Consider the following 20,543-nt stretch of genomic DNA (forward strand, 5'->3'; position numbering starts at 1 on the left):
TATATATTATTGCACGTTTCATCGCTATTGCCTTTACATGGTATCTTGTAAACTACGTTATTTTTTCCATTATTGGTATTTTCGATTTTGTTTTAATAAACATGTTTTTAAAGTGTTAATAGGTTTATGCGCAATTTTTGCGCTTTCTTTATCATAGAAGTCAGATTTTGCTAAACGCTCTGATAGCTGTGGTACATAAGCCACCGACTCCCCAATAATAGCGGATATAGTTATGGAAAAATTATTAGATGACACTATGCTGAAGTTGCGACATAAACCACGAATACTTACCAAATACGTCGACGACTTATTCGCGATAATAAAAGAAAATGAAATACAAAACACACTTGACACACTAAAGCATATATGACACTACTTTGTTTTCTTGTATTTTTTGTTTGAAAAACTAACTTTAACCTATCGAAAGTCAAAATACAAAAACAATTCGGCAGTAAGCTGAAGAGGGACAAATATGCGCTCAAAATTACCTGGGTTGACGTTTAATTGTAAACTGAACGAAACTCAAATTGAAAAAATAATTATTACAAAAAGGAAAAATAATTTGAAATACAATTTAAAAACAGGAAAAATGAAATTAAGACGGGAAGAAATTACGTCTACCATATTATTAATAAAGTTCAAAACGCGGAATTTATTTGGAACCACACGCTTCCTGCATATAAACTGAAATACAAAAAGGAACAATTTTGAATTGAGCTGGTGAAGGAAATAAATTCAATATTCACTCCCAATGTACCCTTCCAATACGGTGAGGTTTCAAGATCAATTTTAATGTTATTTGAGAAGTAGAGAGGTATGTGGTGAGGGTCATCAACATATTGTGCCATCATCTCGTTCACAACACCTCGTCCAAGCAAACATCCCACATAATTTCCTTTGGCTTACGGGTTTGTGGGCACGTTTACGCATAAGTGGTGCAACTTAAAATCGTACTTTAGTACAGAGAAGCAGCGGATAGAGAATGCAAGGCGAAGTGGAGCAAGCGTTGATGAGAGGAGTCCCTGGAAATTTTATGGCTCCTTGAAATTCCTGGTCGTCGTGAGCCAGCATACACCGTCGGTGAATAATTTCAATAAAAGAAGTTTGGAGGTAATGCATTTTTCTTTTCTCTATTGTTGTATAGAAGTTTGAGTAGAGTAGAGCCCAATGTAGATCCGATCCATATGAGTTTCCTCCCCGCGGTAGAGCCTGTCACAAGAGACGACTAAATCTCGTACATGGGAGTAAATAACCGCTGTTCGGCTTTTTGATATCCTCATGAAGGCATTCAAAAAGCACAATGGAGCATACAAAATAATAGTAATGTCTTCTGGTAAATCTACAATCGCCCATATGTTCAAATCCACCAGAACCATATTTCAGAGCGGAGTTTCCCAAGGCAGCCGGTTCTATGCACCGGAGCGGCTCGGGATTTTTCCCGACCAGGGGCTGTCATTTTAGTGTAACCCCATTTAATTTGTTGCGGGAAAAGAATCTTTTTAGGACGGTCACACTCTTGTCAGTGTGTCAGTGTGTCACGTGCAAGGGATGGTTGCATCGGACATGTTGTTCTGGGCTGGACCCCAAAACCCGACGTCCTTGTAACTTTTATAAATCTTTTGTGGCTCCTTACTGTTCACGCCCAAGGGCGTCCCGTAGTATGCGCCTAAATCACTACCGGGACGACCCCTCTTAGAAAAACTTTCTTCGATCTGGAAGAACTTGTTTCTTACATTTTGATGTTCTTTTGCCCGATGCCTGAACCCACGGCGATGCTGATGGTTGGCTAACCAAATATTCGCTCCGGTTTCCGGAGTGATATCGGTCAAAACCACCTTCGCTAGCTGGTTTTACACGCTTTGGTAGCGGAATTATCCTTGCCTATTGGAATGAGGTAGGACTTCAGTGACAAATTGAAAACGTGTAGTTTACTCCCTCATCGCCAAGGTGTCGTCATGGCTATACCATCTGGGATAATTGACTTGGTGGCTTGGCCTTTTTAATGCCTTCCTTAACCTCGGTTGAGATTCCATATATGAGGGTCCTGACCCTTATCGTGATGAGCTCGGCCGTGAAATGAACAACAATGTTCTCGGGAATCATATAATGTCGCCATTTGGGTGTTTAGTCGCCTCTTACAACAGGCATACCTGCCGCGCCTATATTCTTAACCCTCTAACCCCCTTCTTGTTTGCTTCGTGTCTCCGATATGGTTACCGAGCTTAGAAGAAAAATACACCAGAGGAAACTGCAGGTCTGTCGAAACGCCGCTCTCAGAACTGTAATGGGATATCTTATATTACTGTAACATCATCCACACAGTAAGGCGACACATCACACCAACCTTCTTTTCAATTACAATGAGAAACCAACGCCTTTAAAAGACCTCTCATAATGGTCCTCTGTAGACACAGCAAGTTCCTTTGGACCCCCGTTAGGACATTGATGACAATTTGTGATTGGTCGCACCTATTGGGTGGGGCGAAGCTCTGCTACAACAACAATAGAGCAGATGATGATTTATAACTTTAACTATCATATCGCGTCTTGCATATAAATAATTTTAAATATTTTTTAGGTTCTCAGACAAGAAAACAACGATGATCTCGACGACTGCATTGAATTCTTAGATGAAGATATCGACGCGGAACAGTTCAACTCTGATAGCCAGCCATTAGAAGCCATCGGCGCTACCGATGCAAATAGTTCTAAAATAGTTTCCGATGTAGTCCTTTCACCATTAGGTACCAATGAAGATAGTGTTCAACTTGTAGAAAAAAAATCAAATAAGTTGGGCCATGTTTTAAAAAAACGACGTACTAAAAAAGAAAATGATGCAAATGACAACGCTTCTGCTTTAATCGCAGCATCCCTAAATTTAACTAATGCTTATTGTACTGCATCCAAAAATGAAAAAGCAAACAGTTTTGCCACCTACATTGCTGATGAAATATATAAACTCGATGTTGTTCTTCAGCTATCAGCTAGAAAAGATATGCATAATATTTTGATAAATTTGCAAATGTAGGAGCAAAATCGGAACGGCCAATGCGACTAGTATATACTATTTGCGAGTTTACCTTTTTATTTAACACTGTATGAACTTTAACTATGTACATATAAAATTTTTCATATTAGTTTGCTACTGAAAATATAATTAGAGAAGTTTTTGGATGCTTCCACGATGGCAAAAGCTCTTTCAAACCGCAATATATATATGTATACTCTTCTTTTTTTTAGTAGGGTGCATCTTAATTGATTATTCTGCTTTACTGTACTTGAAGCATGGTTTGGCGCAGTGTACAATAATTAAAATTTAATTGTAATATATAAATATACCATGTCAATAAATACAATTTAAATTAAGTTTTTCTTTCCTTTATTCCATAACTAGCCTTTACCCGCGGCCCCGTCCGCAAGGAGAAAATGAGATATATGGGCTATTCACGTTAGCCTGCTTATCAAGTTATCTGCTTAAACATTTTTTTCTGTCTAATGCATTTTATTTTTGTAATTTAGCAAATTTAGAACTAAATGATAACCTGATAGGATCCCCAAATGATCCCGAAATTATCCAGAAAAAGCCAAGAAATGATCCCGACGCTATCGCGGACGGATCCCGAAGGGTTCCATAACTATCCCGAAACAGTAACAAAAAAAATCTCAAAATGACTCCTATGGCATCCTCTAAGGATCCAGAAATGACCTCGGAAGGGTCCCCAAATGATCCCAAATGGTCCCGAAATGACCCTGATGGATCCAGCAAACCATCAAGAAATGATGCCGGAAGGGACACCAAATGATCCCGAAAAAGTGCCGACGGGATCCCGAAAACCATCCAGAAATGATACCAAAAGGGTCCCCAAATTATCCCGTATTAGTCGAGAAAAAGTCGCGAAATGACCCCGACGGGATCCCGGTCGAATCCGGAAAACCCTCCAGAAGTGATGCCGGAAGGGACATCAAATGTTCCCGAAAAGGTCCTGAAATTACTACGACGGGATCCCGAAAACCATTCACAAATAAGGTCGGAAAGGACCCCAAATGATCCCAAAAAAGTCCCGAAATGACCCCGACGGGATCCCGGACGGATCCCGAAAACTATCCAGAAATGATACCGGATAGGTCCTCAAATGATCCCGTAATAGTCCCAAAATGACCCTGACGGGATCCCGCACGGATTCCGAAAACCATTCAGAAATGATGCCGAAAGTGTCCCCCGACGGGATCCCGGACGGAACTCGAAACCCATCCAGAAATGATGCCGAAAGTGTCCCTCGACGGGATCCCGGACGGATCTCGAAACCCATCCAGAAATGATGCCGGAAGGGTCCCCAAATGATCGCGAAATAGTCCCGAAATGATCCCGGACTCATCCCGAAAACTATATAGAAATGATCCCGAAATAGTCCGAAAAAGTTCCGAAATGACTCCGACGGGATCCCGGACGGGTGCCGAAAACCATCCAGAAATGATCCCGGAAGGGTCTCGGTATGACCCCAACGGGATTACAAACAAGGTGAAGCTAATTATAAAACCATGTTAATAAGGCAGCAGGCGCATTGGAGCGATGAAAAGTTACAAAGAAACATACAGGTAAAGCTAATAAAAGCGTGCTAATAAAAACAATTGAAGGAGGGTGGATGGCGGGAGGAGACGGAGAGCACCACCGACTGCTTTTCCAAAATTGTTTAGTTCTCGATCTGTATGAGCCAGATACCAAAAACTATTGATTTAGAACATTTATATTGAGTTATAACAATTTATAGATTTTGCTCCAGAGGGGGTGAGGGGAAGGGGGGGGGGGGGGTGAGGAGATGGAGGGTGTCACTGCTCACTTTGTAAGCCCTCGACTTATTTGACCTATTGAGTTTGTAATATTGGTGGTCAGTAAAGGTAGTCATAATGTGTAAAAATTATTAAAAAGTAATTTTTCGAAGGGGTCGTGGGACCCCACCCCCTTTCCATGTTCGAAAAAAATTTCACTAGTAGACTGTTGTCTGTGTCCCAAATTTCATCAAAATCCGTGTAGTCGTTCTGGCGTAATTCAGTCACAAAGATGAAAAAATATAATAATTAAACTGTAACTGTACCTAGGGGGCAGGAACCTCCCCTCTTTTTAAAAATATACAGCTAGTAGATACTTCTAGACTATTGGCTATATGTGTGCCAAATTTCATCCAAATCCGTCCAGCCGTTCTTACGTGATTGAGGCACATAGACAAACGTCTGGACATACAAACATCAAAACATCTAAACATCCAAACTTTCCCATTTATAATATATATTAGATTAGATTAGATTATTTATCTTTATTTTTATTTCTTTCTATACAAGATGTATCAATATAGAAGTATTATAATAGAACGTTGTCCCTTTATGCACCTGTGCAACAAGCTTGCATGGGTGGGACCATAATTAATTTAAAGCTGCGAAATAGTTTTCAAAATTTCGCCTTATTTCATCTGCACCCCTCTTTGGCATATTTCTTTCGCTTGAAGTTGACGTATAATTGCTTCCTATTATTTGGTCAATTTCAGCATCCGAAATCGCGTCGAAACTACTTTTTGTGTGCATATTTTGGGTTCCTAAAAGATTATGCACACATATGCAAGCGAGCACTACTTGAACGGCTGCAGCTGGAGCTCGGTGTATGGCAGAAAATAAAACACGAAAACGATTTGCCAGAATTCCAAAAGTGCTTTCGACAACACGCCTGTTTCTCGAAACCATGTAATTATATTTAATTTCGGAATCTGTAAGTCTCAGATGAGAGTAAGGCTTCATCAAATACTCCTTGAGAGCAAATGCGTCATCGGCTAATAGTACATACGGTGATAAAGTTGATGATAACGGAAGAAAACTTGGAGGAGGTATTTTAACTTCATTTCTTTCTATAGCGTATTTCAATTCCGAGTTTAGCCAAATTCCGGCGTCTCCTACTCTTCCGTTAACACCTACATCTGCATAAATAAAACGGTAATTGGCATCTGCGACTGCCATCAACACAAATGAATGATATCCTTTATAATTAAAATATGTAGATCCACTTTTCCTCATTGGCAGTATCTTACAATGCTTCCCTGAAAAGTGTCATTATAGCTTGTAATTGAACTCCTTAATAATAAATATATTTTAATTTACCATCTAAAGCACCGATGCGATTCGGAAATCCCCACATTTCATAAAAATCCTTCGCAATATTCAGCCAGTCCTCTTCCGTTGCTGGAAATTTTAAATACTCCTCGTTTAAAGCTAAATATAGGGCAGGAATAGATTCCTTTAAAATTTTTGAAATTGTCGATTGCTGAATGCGGAATGGCAATTGAAGAGACATTTGGTTTTCACCTACGATGGTAAAAAGTTGTACAACATTTCAAGGGGAAATCACACACACTGCTTCTGAACGAACAGTTGCTTGCGTAAAAATGACACCTTAAACTAAAAGCGCCATTTCGTTTGGGGTTTTATCCTACATATATAAGCAGAGCACGCTACCATCACACCAACACCACGGCGGCTTACATCGAAACCGATCAATTATTTCTATCAAAATTGGTTATATTCGGAAAATATCTCAAAACAAATACCAAATTAGTTAAGAATTTATCCCAAAAACTACACCCAAAAAGTCCGCAAAAGTGGTCGCAGATTAATCCCGAAATAATCTTTGTTAATTCCAGAAATATAAGACTTGCTTCCCCCAGAAAACCTCAATCCGTCGCCAAAGACCCCAAGTAGTCCACATTATCAGCATAAAAACCCAAATGAAGTGCTGGTTTTTAGTAGATTTTATGCTATGTCTGTTAGTTACCAGTGGCCAAATAGCGCAGGGTCAATTGTAATCGTTCTCCTGGCCCAATACAGCTCCTCATTTTTGTATCTTTTTTCGTGATGTACGGACGCACTTTTTCCAGCAGCATCTCGAACTGAGCAGGAGTCATTCGTAAGATGTTTCGATATAGCTTGCTGTCTTCGCACTGAATTTCCCTAAATAGCTTACAACTAAATCCTACCACGAAAATAAAGTATATATATAATGCAAGTAAATTCCTATTTAAGGTATTGTAGTTTACAATTCTTTGCTGCTCTCCCCATTCCGATGGATGTCCGGCAAGGTGAGCGCGCGAAACTGCAACCCTAGTAAAAAGAACGTGACTTGGCGAGGCAACTCAACCCTAGAATCCCTCATGTCAGGAATCTTGAGTTGGATATTATGCGAGTGGTAAATGAACAAAAACTTGCCAAATGGGAAGAACATATTAAGAACTGTAGCCTCTCTGCTGGTGTCGGTTAATTCTGGTTAACCGTCAAATCTTTGCCTAGCTGGAAAAAATACAATGCTGAAATTTCCATCGCATTTGGCGATCAAACTCTCGACGAAATGCGCTAGCGCTTTCTGCCGGTAATTCATAGTGCATCATTCAATAGAAAAGGCTATAAGTCCTACAAATAGACGGACACATAAGCAAAAGCACGCCCATTACCGTCACCACCACAGAGGGTACAACATCCATGTATATTGTATATTTCTTCTTTGTATTCTTGCAAACTGCATTATTAATTAATAAGTTTAGGGCTTACCCTCTGTTTCTCTTTTTAAAAGCCATTGTGCGGCGTATTTTTTTTTCTTTAGTTTCTGTTTCCCTCTTATGGTAAGAGCGGAAGCCTGCAACAAACAATTTGTTGCAATATTTAAAATTTCCAACTCCATTATTTTTTATTTATTTAGTTTTAATTTATCAAAATAAAATGTATTGTCAGAAAAAAATGAACGAAAATATCCAAGTGTCACAAAATATAAAGAAAAAACGGGCGAATGTCAAAAAAACCTATCGAAATACGAACTGGCTAGTTTGTTTTTAACAGCCTAGATTGTATTTTCTTTGCATTTCGATAGCTTTTTCTTACATAGGTTGCCCGTTTCCACTTACATCAAAATTGTATGTTCCATTTCTTTCGCACAAAATACAGGAAAAATACAAGAAAATAAAGTAGTGTCATATAGGTATAAACAATTTTGACAAAAATATAAAATTTACTATAGAACTAGAGAACGACGAGGAATTACCATAACTCGACTCCACAATAAACATACAAGGAAATCAATTAAAACTAAAGTGGTATCAAAATCCTACAGCATCAGGACGAATTATAAACTTTAATTCAAAACATCCGAAAACAATGATTATGAATACAGCAAAGGGCTGTATACGGAAAATGTTGCAGACCACAGATGAAGTATACCACAAAGAAGTTAAAAAAGAAATTTTCACATTACTAAGAAACAATGATTTTCCGAAAAAAACCATACAAACTTTATTAAGAAAAACCAAAAATTCAAATAGGCCAAAAACTCCCGATAAAACAATTATTTTCAAGTCGGTGGCTTATGTACCGCAGCTATCAGAGCGCTTAGCGAAATCTGACTGCTATGATAAAGAAAGCACAAAAATTCCGCATAAACCTATTAACACTTTAAAAAACATATTTATTAAAACAAAATCGAAAATACCAATAATGAAAAAAAATAACGTAGTTTACAAGATACCATGTAAAGGCAATAGAGATGAAACGTGCAATAATATATATATAGGTACTACAAAGTCCAAACTCAGAACGAGAATTTCACAGCATAAGTCTGATTTTAAATTTTGCCATCAAGTTAGTAATCAAAAAACAGCACTCATGGCCCACTGTGCAGACAGCGGCCACACACCAAACTTTAATGAGACTAAAATACTGCAACAAGAACAACACTATAAAAAACGCTTCACACTAGAAATGTTACACATTATTAATATTCCGACTAACACACGACTCAACTATAAGAGCGACGTAGATCACAGCGCACATATCTACAAACACCTGCTCACTAAAAAACAGTACCACACTCCACGTCAGACAAAGCAGACGTGTTAATAAAAGTATGTATTTATGTGATATGTAAAATGCAAAATTTGTTTATTGTGAATGTTTATTATTTTTGTTAGTTGCTACAATCCTGAAGATGATTGCCGTTGAGCAATCGAAATATATCGATTTAAAAGAAAAATCAAAGGGTGTTTTTAATTTTTCAATTATTAAACACGGACTTAAGCCAGATATATATACATATTTAAAGATAAAAGGTCGCCAAAAAATTCATAACTCAATTATTTTTATTTAGCTTTGTGTTTAAGTTACTTTGAACTTTGTAATTTTAATATGTTTTATCAATATTTTAATTTTCACTATTGATTTTTTAATTTTCAATAATTATTCAATTTTACATCATGAAGATATAATATTTTCTTTTGAATAATGTCTATGTGAATATGAATATTAATAAAAAATAAAGCATTCTACAAACCTACTAACCGACTCAAAGGAAATCGCCAACCACTTCTGCTCGGAATGGACTGAATACAGTGCGGATCGAAACTTATCGACCGAATTCCATTGTGCAAAAGATAGAGCCAAACATTTATTGCCAAGTGCACCACCAAACGCACAAGCAAAAGCCCTCGAAACCCCTATCAACTTTTCAGAACTTACACATTCTTTAAAACAACAAAGGAAGTACGCCAACGCCACTAAATATGTGGGGCATCGAACATTTCTCAGTAAATATTTTTCAAATTGCGTTCAACCGCCTTAGTACAATCATTTTTCAACATTCATTAGATCACTGCATCTATGTCGACGACTACATTATGGCTAAAAGTAATTCGAACGTCGACAACATGTTACTCTCCTCAGTAATAAGCGATATACATAATTGGGGTCAAGAAGCCGGGGGAAAAATTAACCTCCGAAAAACCAATACTACATATCTGCAGGAAACACGGATGTAAACCCCAAAACCTAACAATCAACAACACCCAAATCAACTACACTTACGGTCATAAAAAGAGCCGACAACAATGTAGTCCCCTTTTACATCGTTTCTACGGTCATTGCAGCTACGTAACGAAACTTTTTAGTTATTGTGATTAACATCGACAATTCCTTAACTCATAAGGTGATATCTTAAAGCGAAAAAGTTAGAAAGTTCCTAGCAGCTTGAGTAAAAGCAAACATGTTTTATAAAAGTAATATCCTTGGAGAAAAAATTAACATAATTGTCCACGAAAGGCAAATCACGCAAAATTTGGAAATCGTAGGCGGAATACATCGCAATAAAATATTCTTAAAAAGATTATGGACGAAATATATTGAATAGGCGACTTTAATATCTCATTTTCGAAGTGGACGACCACGAAACCCTAATGTACGCGTAGATAGGAATATCGTCATCATGGCTCTTCTGAATACATTTAAAAATACTCCAGAAACTTCCGCGGAATTGAAGGATAATATAAACATGAAAACTACAATAGAAACGGCACAGTGTCTCTGGAGAAAAAATAATTTGATGGCCCATGGTCAAAAAAGAACCCACTTTCCACCACAAAAAAAGCGATCCCGCACGGTAACTGGTATTACAAAAACATAAATTGGACAGGGAACGATTGGTCTTGATTCATATTTTCTTATGAGTGCAAAATAAGTTTTATTCAGTTAAGGTAACGTATTGGAGAGGGTGCGAATCAAATCAAAAACGTATTTTCAGCGTATCAAATTGCTGGTAGTAATGCTAAAATCTATATTTATTTAATTTATTAACAAATCAAGTGTATTTATATTTTTTACAAGATTCTTACACTTATATTTTTGCGTGCTAAGAAGCGACCTTCTCCAATTAAGTTAGAATCCAAAAAGAGCAAATTGTATTCACGAACGTAGGGAAAGCAATTGACAGAGCAGCCAGGTAAATGCAAAGCAGCGCAAAAGAATTAAATGTATTGTAGACGTGGGCAATACATTCACAGCTAAGCAGAAGTTAAGTAGTGCAAAGAGAGCGAATTGTATTTGCGAACGTAAGCAAAGGCAAACTCAGAAATACAACGCCGATCAGTCTCGGCGTACGGCGTTAAACTGGAAGCTGCGTAACATACTCCCCTCCGTGAACTTCGTGCTGCTCCGCTGTACGTGGTTCACTTCGCACATCAAGCTTCGCAAGCTTAACAACTGGCCTGGTATAAAATCCTTCACTGGTTTTGATTACAGCACTGCGTACCTTACCGTCAGTTGATTGATTGACGTCCACAACGATCCCTTTTTTTCAAGTATTTCGTTTAACGTTTTCGTCAACGACGATCACTATATCCCCAATTCGTATAGGGGTAGCGGTTTTGTCGAACCATTTTGTCCTTCTTGTCAGCCAAGGTAAATATTCTCGTAACCATCTTTTCCAGAAATGTTCAGCCACTTGTCCAGAGATTCGTAGGTTTTTATTCAGTGTCGCATTATCAGTATCATCAAAGCAGAATTTTCTTTCCCCGTTTGAACTACCCAGCAGAAAATGGTTAGGCGTAATCGCATCTGCCTCTGGTGCATCAAGCGGAAGTGGTCTAGAGTTTAAAATGAACTCCACCTCTGCCAAAGTCGCTCTTAGTATATCTGCCCGTAAATTAGCCGGAGGTAATATGTCCATAAGTACAGATTTAACAGAGCGTACCATTCTCTCCCAACAGCCTCCCATATGTGGTGCTGCGGGCGGTATAAATTTCCATTTGATGTCCGGGTGGCGGTCTTTGAGTTTATCGGCTGACAGTTTTTTAATTTCGCTTTCCAGTATGCGGTTGGCTCCACGAAAATTCGTACCATTATCTGACCAAATGCATGCTGGCACCCCACGGCGAGAAACAAACTGTTTCAGCACAAGCAAGAAGCAGTCAGTTGAAAGTGATGACGCCAACTCGATATGGACGGCGCGTACTGTTAAGCAAGTGAAAAGGACACCCCAGCGTTTCTCTCGTCGTCGTCCAACTATAACTTCAATTGGACCAAAGTAGTCGACGCCCGTATTTGTGAAAGGACGAGTAAAGGCCCCAAGCCTTTCTATCGGTAAAGCTCCCATTTCTGGTGGATGGGGGTCGCGCGATTATTGCGGCACACTTGGCAGGTTTTCACGGTGTCCTTTATTAATGCCCTCAAGCCTTGTATCCAATACCTTTGCCGCATTTCGTTCACCACGATTTCATTATGGTGATGGTGAAACTTACGATGATAAAAGTCTGCTATGAGACGTGTCACCTGGTGATGACGGGGCAGAATCGTAGGGCGCTTTACCGAGTAACTAACTCCTTCTATTGCGTCGACTCTTCCTTGTACTCTCAAGATTCCATATTCGTCCAAGAAGGGAGAGCATTTGTAAATGCTACTTTTCGGAGATATATTTCCACCCGCAATAAGACATGAGATCTCTTCGTAATAAATTTCCTCTTGACAATTGCGAATAATAACACATTCGTATCCTTCGACGTCTAGCTTACTCCACAAATTAAACATTTTGGAAGACTGCAATATCTTCAACGCGATTTTGTTGAGGAAGCGTATTACATAGCCTTGCGCGTTTCTTAGCCTCTCCCACCTACACAATCTATCAGATTCGGGGCTAATGATCTTAGGAGGTGACATCGTTTTTCGTATTAACTCCATATGAAACAGAGGTTCTGACTCACAGACTAGATTTCCCTTCGGCCATTCACTTTCAGGAAGGGTTAAAAAATGCGGGCCCTTAAACCATCGGGCGTCCGAGTCTAACACCGGTTCCCTCGACCACTTGGTACCTTCGTCGGCCACGTTTTCTGATGTGGGGACCCACCTCCATTCATCCACTAACGAGTCTTCCAATATTTCGCCTACCCTTACATCCACGAGCTGCTGAAATTTTCTTGCATCGGATAGGATCCAGTATAATACATTTTTCGAGTCAGACCAAAAATCCTGCGTTCAAGGGAAACCGAAAGCTCCTTTTCTAAAAATTTTGCTAATCGTAACCCAAGAATCGCAGCCATTAATTCCAATCTGGGAATCGAAATGGGCTTCAAAGGCGCCACGCGGGTTTTCGAAGCCACCGGACTGCAAACAAATATGTTCCTTCTTTCTGCGCGCAAATATGCGACCGCTGCGTAAGCGTCCATACTGGCATCCACAAAAACGTGCAGCTCGACCCTCTCGGCGGAGTTAACTAAGGAACAACAACGAGGAACACGCACATTTGTTATAGATCCTAGGCGGCTTAACCAGGTCTTCCACTTTTCCTCTTGCTCAGCCTTAATGCACTCGTCCCACATGACACCTGATCGCCATATCTCTTGCATTAGTACCTTCGCATAAATAAGATAGAATCCCAAAAGTCCTAAGGGGTCAAATATTCTCATTAACCGAAGTATCTCACGTTTAGTTGGAGATTTATCCACACCATAAACTTCTCTCGAAAACCTATCATGGAACGTGAACACGTCGTCGACCGGAGACCACCACATTCCCAAAATTTTCTCTTGATAGGTACTTGGGTTTTCGATATGTTTGTCCTCTTGATGAAAATGTCCGCTTAAGGCACCCAACACGGCTGTCGAGTTCGATTTCCAGCTTCTCATATCGAAACCACCGTCAGCGTGGATACCACGTACAACTGAAGCCTGTTCTATCATCTCCTCCTCTGTATTTGCACTTTGAAGCCAGTCATCTACGAAGGTGTTTTCGATTATCACATCTACCGCGGCAGGGTGCTGGTCCCGGAATCGCTCAGCGTTTTTGTTTTTTACGTAATTGGCTGATGAAGGCGAACATGAGGCTCCGAACGTCATTACCTGCATGATATATATATCGGGATCTCTTGATTTGTCTCCCTCACGCCATAAAAATTTCTGCGCAGCTTGGTCGTCTTTATTCACTAATACTTGATGATACATTTCGCCAATATCGCCACATAAGGCGATTGGCTTTTCCCGAAATCGGATTAGTATGCCTACAAGAGACTTCGTGAGATCTGGGCCTTTCATAAAAAAGGAATTTAGGGACATATTATTAACAGCCGCTGCCGCATCCCACACCAGACGAGTTTTGTTTTTGTTAACGTTAGCAACAGTAAAAATTGGAATATACCACGATTTATCACTCTGGCATGAATCATGCTTACCAAGTTTTTTCACATACCCTCTGCGCTCGTATTCTGCGATATAAGAAACTGTTTCAAACCAGGATCGCCACTAAACACTGCAGCCTGCGGCTTGCCATTTGAAAGGAGTCGGGTGGCTTTACGTTGTCGGACTTCCACAAAAGACCCGTCTCCCATCTTCTTTCGTTAGGACGATATCTTGTTGTAGACTCCATAATTCGAAGAGAGCGTTCGTCTTCCTTTGAGATGAGGGGTTCAACTGCTCGAATTCCTACCGACTCTAAGGAAAAGTATGACTGAAGCAGCTTCTCCAAACGGCCGCTATTATCGCAATCGCAAACGTGCATCACCCTCTGCGAAGTATCTTCATTGTTGCTATTCTTACCGAATACCGACCACTCTAGCTCACACCTAACTGCGATGACGTTGTCTAACTCCGATTGCCGAATTTCTAGTGGTACGCAAAGTATAATGTTGTCTAAGCCTATAAGAACTCTGGCTCGTACTGCTTCATAGGGATAAACTGGTACATTCTTTAAATGTTCACGTTCTGATATGTCTTGTTCATTCAAAGATTGTAATGGTAAATTTAGTTTTGACACTGTACGAGCATTATGCAGATAGAAATCTGGCGCTCCTCTATTCTGAGCTGATATTTTCACTCTAACTGTCTTTGTTTTTAATTCATTCTGAGTTATGTCGCCCGTCCATTGCAGACAAAGCTCTTTCTGCGGGCCGTCTAAACCCAACTCGTTTGCTAAACTGTGCTCTATTAGCGTGCATGCTGATCCTTCGTCAGCGAATGCGTACGTATTTACGACTTTGTTTTGGCCAAACAATGTCACAGGTATATAACGAAAGAGAGTGCGCTTACTATACTTCAGGTGACATAAAATGGGAGACGTCGTCTGATTTTTGACGTCTGTTTGATTTTTCGTTTGCACGTCGCCGTTGGTTTTAGTAATGGTATGCAAGAGTGGGTTATGAGCCATTTGACAGCCGTCAACACCACATTTCTTCTCTGAGTTACAATTCCTAACGAAATGCTGTTTAAAACAACGAATACATAGCTTTTCCTTGCGCACAAATTCCCACCTAGCCTATTTTTTCATAGCTAGAAACTCACTACAATTTGTCAATAGATGATTAACGTGGCATTTCGGACAATCAATTTGCTTCCGATCTCCCCCAACTACGTCGTGCGTCATAAGGATTTCACGTTGCTGCTTACGACTACCCCTTTTTTCTTCTACACGAGACGAGGATAAAACAGAGCTGCCGATAGGCGTAACCTGACTGGCACATATGGCCAGAGCGAATAACCACTCGTCAAATGCAATGATGTCAACTCGTTGGTGCGTTAACCTATAACGTCCCCAATCTAGCTTAAGGTCATAAGGCAACTTGGCCAGCAAATCGTTGAGCAACATTGGGTCATTTAAATAAGTGTCTAACCCGATTGCTTGCATGGTCGTTCTGTAGTTTTGAACGGCCAATGCGAAATTAATTAAAGTATCCATTTTATTCATCCTTACCTCTGGGTATTGTCTTAGCTTAACTTGCAATGTTTGCTGTATTACGTCGGCACGGCCATATAACATGCGCAAGGTTTCGAGTGCAAAAGGAGCAGTGCTCGGCGTCATGAGCTTTCCCCGTACAGCTTCCAGAGCCTGACCTCTTAGGCATTTTTGTAGACGAATCAATTTCTCTTGATTGCTAAAACCGCAGCGCTCTGTAGATTGCTGGAAATTGGTGATAAAAACTGGCCACTCCTCCAGGTTACCCGAAAATAGCGGTAGATCCTTTGAAATTACGTGTCGTGCAGAAATATGAGATGCAGACAACGTTATGTCGTTCTCCGAGTTGTGTCCATATAGCTGATTGCCAAAGGAAGCGTTGAAAAATTTGGTAGGTTATGGAATGACGTTGGCGGTAAAGCGCGGTCATATTGGTTAGAGCGATTTGAAAAATTCCGAAATGTGTTTGGTTGGTAACCAATAAACGGTTGCGAAGAACTTATCGGATAATGCAATGAAGCCGTCGGCACGTCTATGGGAAATTTGTTTGAACGGGCTCCGCAACTCTGTATACCAGAGAATAAGGACATGCCTTCCCGGTGGTTGCCCGATATGCTGAACACGGGACCCAGATTTGGTGCGAATGCATTTGATACGTTTGTGCCGCTAGATGCAGTATTCTGCGAAGAAATTTCAGAAAAAATTCCAGAAGAACAAGTAGTCGTATGCATTTGTTGTGCATAATTGCGACCAATCACGCCGGTCGTTGCGGGAAAATTTTGAGAAAGGCTGTAATTCAAGAGGTGGAAAGTTACTTTGCGGCTGACCGCATGTCAAAAACGGTTGATGGAACATACTGACAGTAGGGTTATTACGCAACCCCATTTCCGACGACTGTGTTCCCAGTTCTAGCGACGCATCGTTACGAATAGATATAGGTGGCAGTGAACTAGGAACGTAGCTGCTAGAACCGGTACCCCATCTTACTTGCAGATTACTTTCAATACTTGCGGCGTCTCTGGCAATATTTGCTGGTGCAGACCGTGCTCGCTTTTTAGGATTTTCCCTTTCTTTGAGCAAAGTTCCCGCCCGAGTTCGCCGAGGCGAAGGATCACGTGACGACCCTTCTGATGGTTGATGTACAGGTGAGGTTGCTTGCAAGGGCATTGGTGTAGATGCGACGAATGTTTGAGTGGCATGAGTACCAGCCGCAGTTATTGCAGGTGCATGTGCTTCAGTGGACGTGCAAACAGTAGACAAAGCTGTGGCGCCGGTTGGAGCGATTTGGCCATCCAAGTTAACAGTGGCTGCATTTTGGTCAACCGAATGCTGTTCTGTCTGAACATTCATTTTCGTTTTTCAGGTTATGATTACACGTGCCTATTTGATCGTTTACAAGATGCGGAAGCACCAAAGTATTTTAAATTATTGGAGAGGGTGCGAATCAAATCAAAAACGTATTTTCAGCGTATCCAATTGCTGGTAGTAATGCTAAAATCTATATTTATTTAATTTATTAACAAATCAAGTGTATTTATATTTTTTACAAGATTCTTACACTTATATTTTTGCGTGCTAAGAAGCGACCTTCTCCAATTAAGTTAGAATCCAAAAAGAGCGAATTGTATTCACGAACGTAGGGAAAGCAATTGACAGCGCATCCAGGTAAATGCAAAGCAGCGCAAAAGAATTAAATGTATTGTAGACGTGGACAAGCAGAAGTTAAGTAGTGCAAAGAGAGCGAATTGTATTTGCGAACGTAAGCAAAGGCAAACTCAGAAATACAACGCCGATCAGTCTCGGCGTACGGCGTTAAACTGGAAGCGGCGTAACAGTAACGTGAGAGTTGCTTAGATTTTGCTAATGGGGAGTTAAACTAATTCCGCCGCCTACATTGACAGCATTCAACACGGCATCTCACCAAGAATTTGGGGCTAGTCGAGCAAAGTAATCTGAACGCATCTGTGAATCCATATTTTTGTATTTTTGGGGTTAACCACGCATTACAAAACTGGATTAAATTTATTTATTTTGCACTATCCAGAGAATATGACTCGTCCCCAGTCACTCCGAGGCCAGTTTCTTTTTTCGCAGAACCAGCTTAGCAGGAAGGATTTTTGTGCTAAGAAGCTGGATTTATTCTAGCCAGGGACCATCTAATTATTTTAACTCAAGTGACGGCGGACCAACAATATTATAGTTTTCGTGTTTATACCATCCTTCAATTCCGCGAAAGTTTCTGGAACAATTTTAAATGTATTCAGAGGATAGCTCCTCTTATAATTATTACTTATATGAAATATAGTTGATTTTACGAAAAATTCTGGGGATTTTCTAACTTTCTCGCCGTAAGATACCACACAATTAGCTAAGGAATTATCGATATTAACCACAATAATTAAAAAGTTTCGTTACGCAGCTGTAGTGACTATAGAAACGCGGTAACAGGGAAACAGTTTCCTCGACTTTTTTTTTGACCGTAAGTGTATGTGGGCAACTTAAAAGTACTTGGCATAACATTTACAAAAAACTTCAAATGGAAAGTTCATGTTTCAAACCTAAGGAAATCTATAACTACCAGAACCAACATAGTCCGTTACCTATCGGGAAAAGGCTATGCACATACTCTAACATACCTCACAAGCTCATCCTGAGTAAAATCGATTGCAGATTATTTGTATACCACCAAGCGATTCGGAAAAGCCTATACGTATTTCCCACTACACCCATCGCTAACCTTCTAACAGAATCAGGACTGCCGGGTCTGGAAGAACGGCATAATTCATCACTTGATAGACTTTTCCCAAAAACAATCTACAAGCAAAACTCAGTCATTGACGCTGATGTCACCAAGGCAATGGCCAGTAAAACGCATCCGGCTCCCTTCTGCCATTCATCGCATTATTAGCAATCCGGCTCGGGACCTTTTGGACAGATCCCAACTTAACTTTCCACATAAGACACCTCCGTGATTCTTCAGCCCATGATCATGCTTAATTGATCTCGCCAAACTCCTGAAACACAGGGCATCCGTCGAAGCCTACCGCCAAGCATTCTACGAGTTAATATTCACATATCGAAACCAAAACTACCAAATACTGTACACGGATGAATTAAAAAATGTACACAACTCGGCCCATGCTGTAGTCGATTCCCAAGGACTAACACTTAAACACAATAACTCGAACGGTATAACTTCAATATTCTCTGCAGATGCAGCTGCTATACTCGATGCTTATATCCACCGACATCCTATCAGTGCTAAAAGCTATAAAAAACCAGTTCAATTTGGATTGCGGATTAGTGAACGCAATTCGTGACCACCTATACAAAAACAAAAATATAGTACTTATATGGTGCCCAGGACATGTTGGCATAACAGGCAATGAATGCGCTGACAAAGCTGACTTGCATCTCACCAACAATACTTAATTATTTAACTGAGAAAATTGATTTACAGCGTTACATTCAGCACCAGATAAAGCACACTACAAAGAAATAAACCTTAACCTTACGCCACCAAGATATCCAACTAACATTGAAAAGCTCAAAGTCATAATTTTTTCACGCCTACGGCTCGGGCACACTAACTACACCCACTCACACCTATTAGAAAAAATAGAAACAACCACTGCCAATATTGTCAGACTTCTACCACACCTATTTGCATAACCCAACAATCGAAAACATCAATAATCGGCCTTATCACGCACTCCATCGTATACTGTCTTTCGGAGAAGTTACTACAAAAGCATTCACGCATTTCGAACAACTCCGAACGTACCTAAATTGGAAATTCGGAGAATAGCATTCACTGAACACACTGTAAATGTCAAATTTTCAAATTTCCCACAATTTTTCTACGACAATTCACGAAAAATTGAAATAAATTAAAACAAATTGAAAAAATTATAAAAATGTAAGTATTTATTGAGTAAACGCGTAATCAGTATTTAATTTGTCAAAATACAGGTCCAAAATAACAAGGCAACAGTATGCAGATTTGCTGGAGTTGCTGCAAGAAAAGCCCTCTATGGCACACGGCTTTTCAAAGTGCTCTGAGGAAGAAGCGTCGGAGTTCTGGAAAAAGGTGGCGGAGGAGCTTAACAGCATGGGCCAACCTCAGAAAGACATCACTAGCTGGAAAAAGGTAAAATGTGTAATTTACTGTGCCTTGCGTGTGTGTATAAATGTATATATATCGTTTTTACTAGGTATGGCTAGACTGGAAGGCGTATATTAAAAGGAAGCTAGCGGAAAACAAAAAAGAACAGACAGCTACTGGTGGCGGTCGAAATAGGCAGCACCATTTTAATGAAATGGAGGAAGCTGTCGTCCGATTGACAGCACTAGAGACTAGCACGAATGGAATTGAAAACACTGTGCGTGTTGGGCTATCTATTGCAGCCGACTCTGAAAATGAGATCGAGGCTGACGTGTCAATGACGTCATCGAGCCGCAGTCCAGCGCCTCCGAGACGTGTTTCCTCTGCGCGCAAGCCAACTGATACAAATACAGCAGAAGTACTTCAAGACCATTTTTTGCTTCAAAAGGAATTTCAGGAAAAGACCATAGCACACTATTCAATACAGGAACAAAAGTTGGAAGATTTTTGTTCCGGTATACGACGCTTATACCGAGCAATGGAAAAGCACTGCGACCTGAAGAATGCAGAAGTGGAAGAAACTCGTAGACACAACCAATCCATGGAAGATTTGATCAATGCTAAAAATTCAATAAAAAAACAAATGGTATTAGTTGAAGAAAAAAGCTTAAATGCGATTTCCAAATAACACTGAAATTTATACATATGTAAGTATGTATATGTACATTCCTTTATTTATATACAAGTAAGTGCCTATCAAAAGTTTCAATAAAAAAGTGTAAATGAATTAATACATATATATATATGTACATAGCTTTATTTATATACCAAAAGTTTCTATAAAAAAAGTGTAAATGAATTAATACATATAAGTCTTGCTATTTTTTAATTGAATATTATAGTCGTGTTAATGTTGAAGGGGAAGTTTCAT

The 20,543-nt window shown here is 39.9% G+C and overlaps 2 protein-coding genes across 4 annotated transcripts in view; one reads left to right on the forward strand and one right to left on the reverse strand.

Annotated features, from left to right (window-relative positions):
- The window catches only part of LOC137234670 (uncharacterized), a 485,943-nt gene that overhangs the window by 332,466 nt on the left and 132,934 nt on the right, over positions 1 to 20,543 (reverse strand). The window lies entirely within an intron of this gene.
- Positions 16,874 to 20,300, forward strand: LOC137235341 (uncharacterized). Its single transcript, XM_067758359.1, has 3 exons — positions 16,874 to 16,944; positions 19,480 to 19,657; positions 19,722 to 20,300. Exons 1-3 carry the CDS (start codon positions 16,874 to 16,876, stop codon positions 20,298 to 20,300), a joined length of 828 nt encoding a protein of 275 aa, XP_067614460.1.

Source organism: Eurosta solidaginis, chromosome X (assembly GCF_040869045.1).
Source record: "Eurosta solidaginis isolate ZX-2024a chromosome X, ASM4086904v1, whole genome shotgun sequence".
Taxonomy (NCBI): Eukaryota; Metazoa; Arthropoda; class Insecta; order Diptera; family Tephritidae; genus Eurosta; species Eurosta solidaginis.

Bases quoted from the DNA above. Each gene is read 5' to 3' on its own strand.
- LOC137235341 (XM_067758359.1), top strand. From the start codon at position 16,874: ATGATTACACGTGCCTATTTGATCGTTTACAAGATGCGGAAGCACCAA. The intron at 16,945-19,479 runs GTGCGAATCAAA...GTCAAAATACAG, and splicing joins ATTTTAAATTATTGGAGAGG to GTCCAAAATAACAAGGCAAC. The intron at 19,658-19,721 runs GTAAAATGTGTA...CGTTTTTACTAG, and splicing joins ACATCACTAGCTGGAAAAAG to GTATGGCTAGACTGGAAGGC.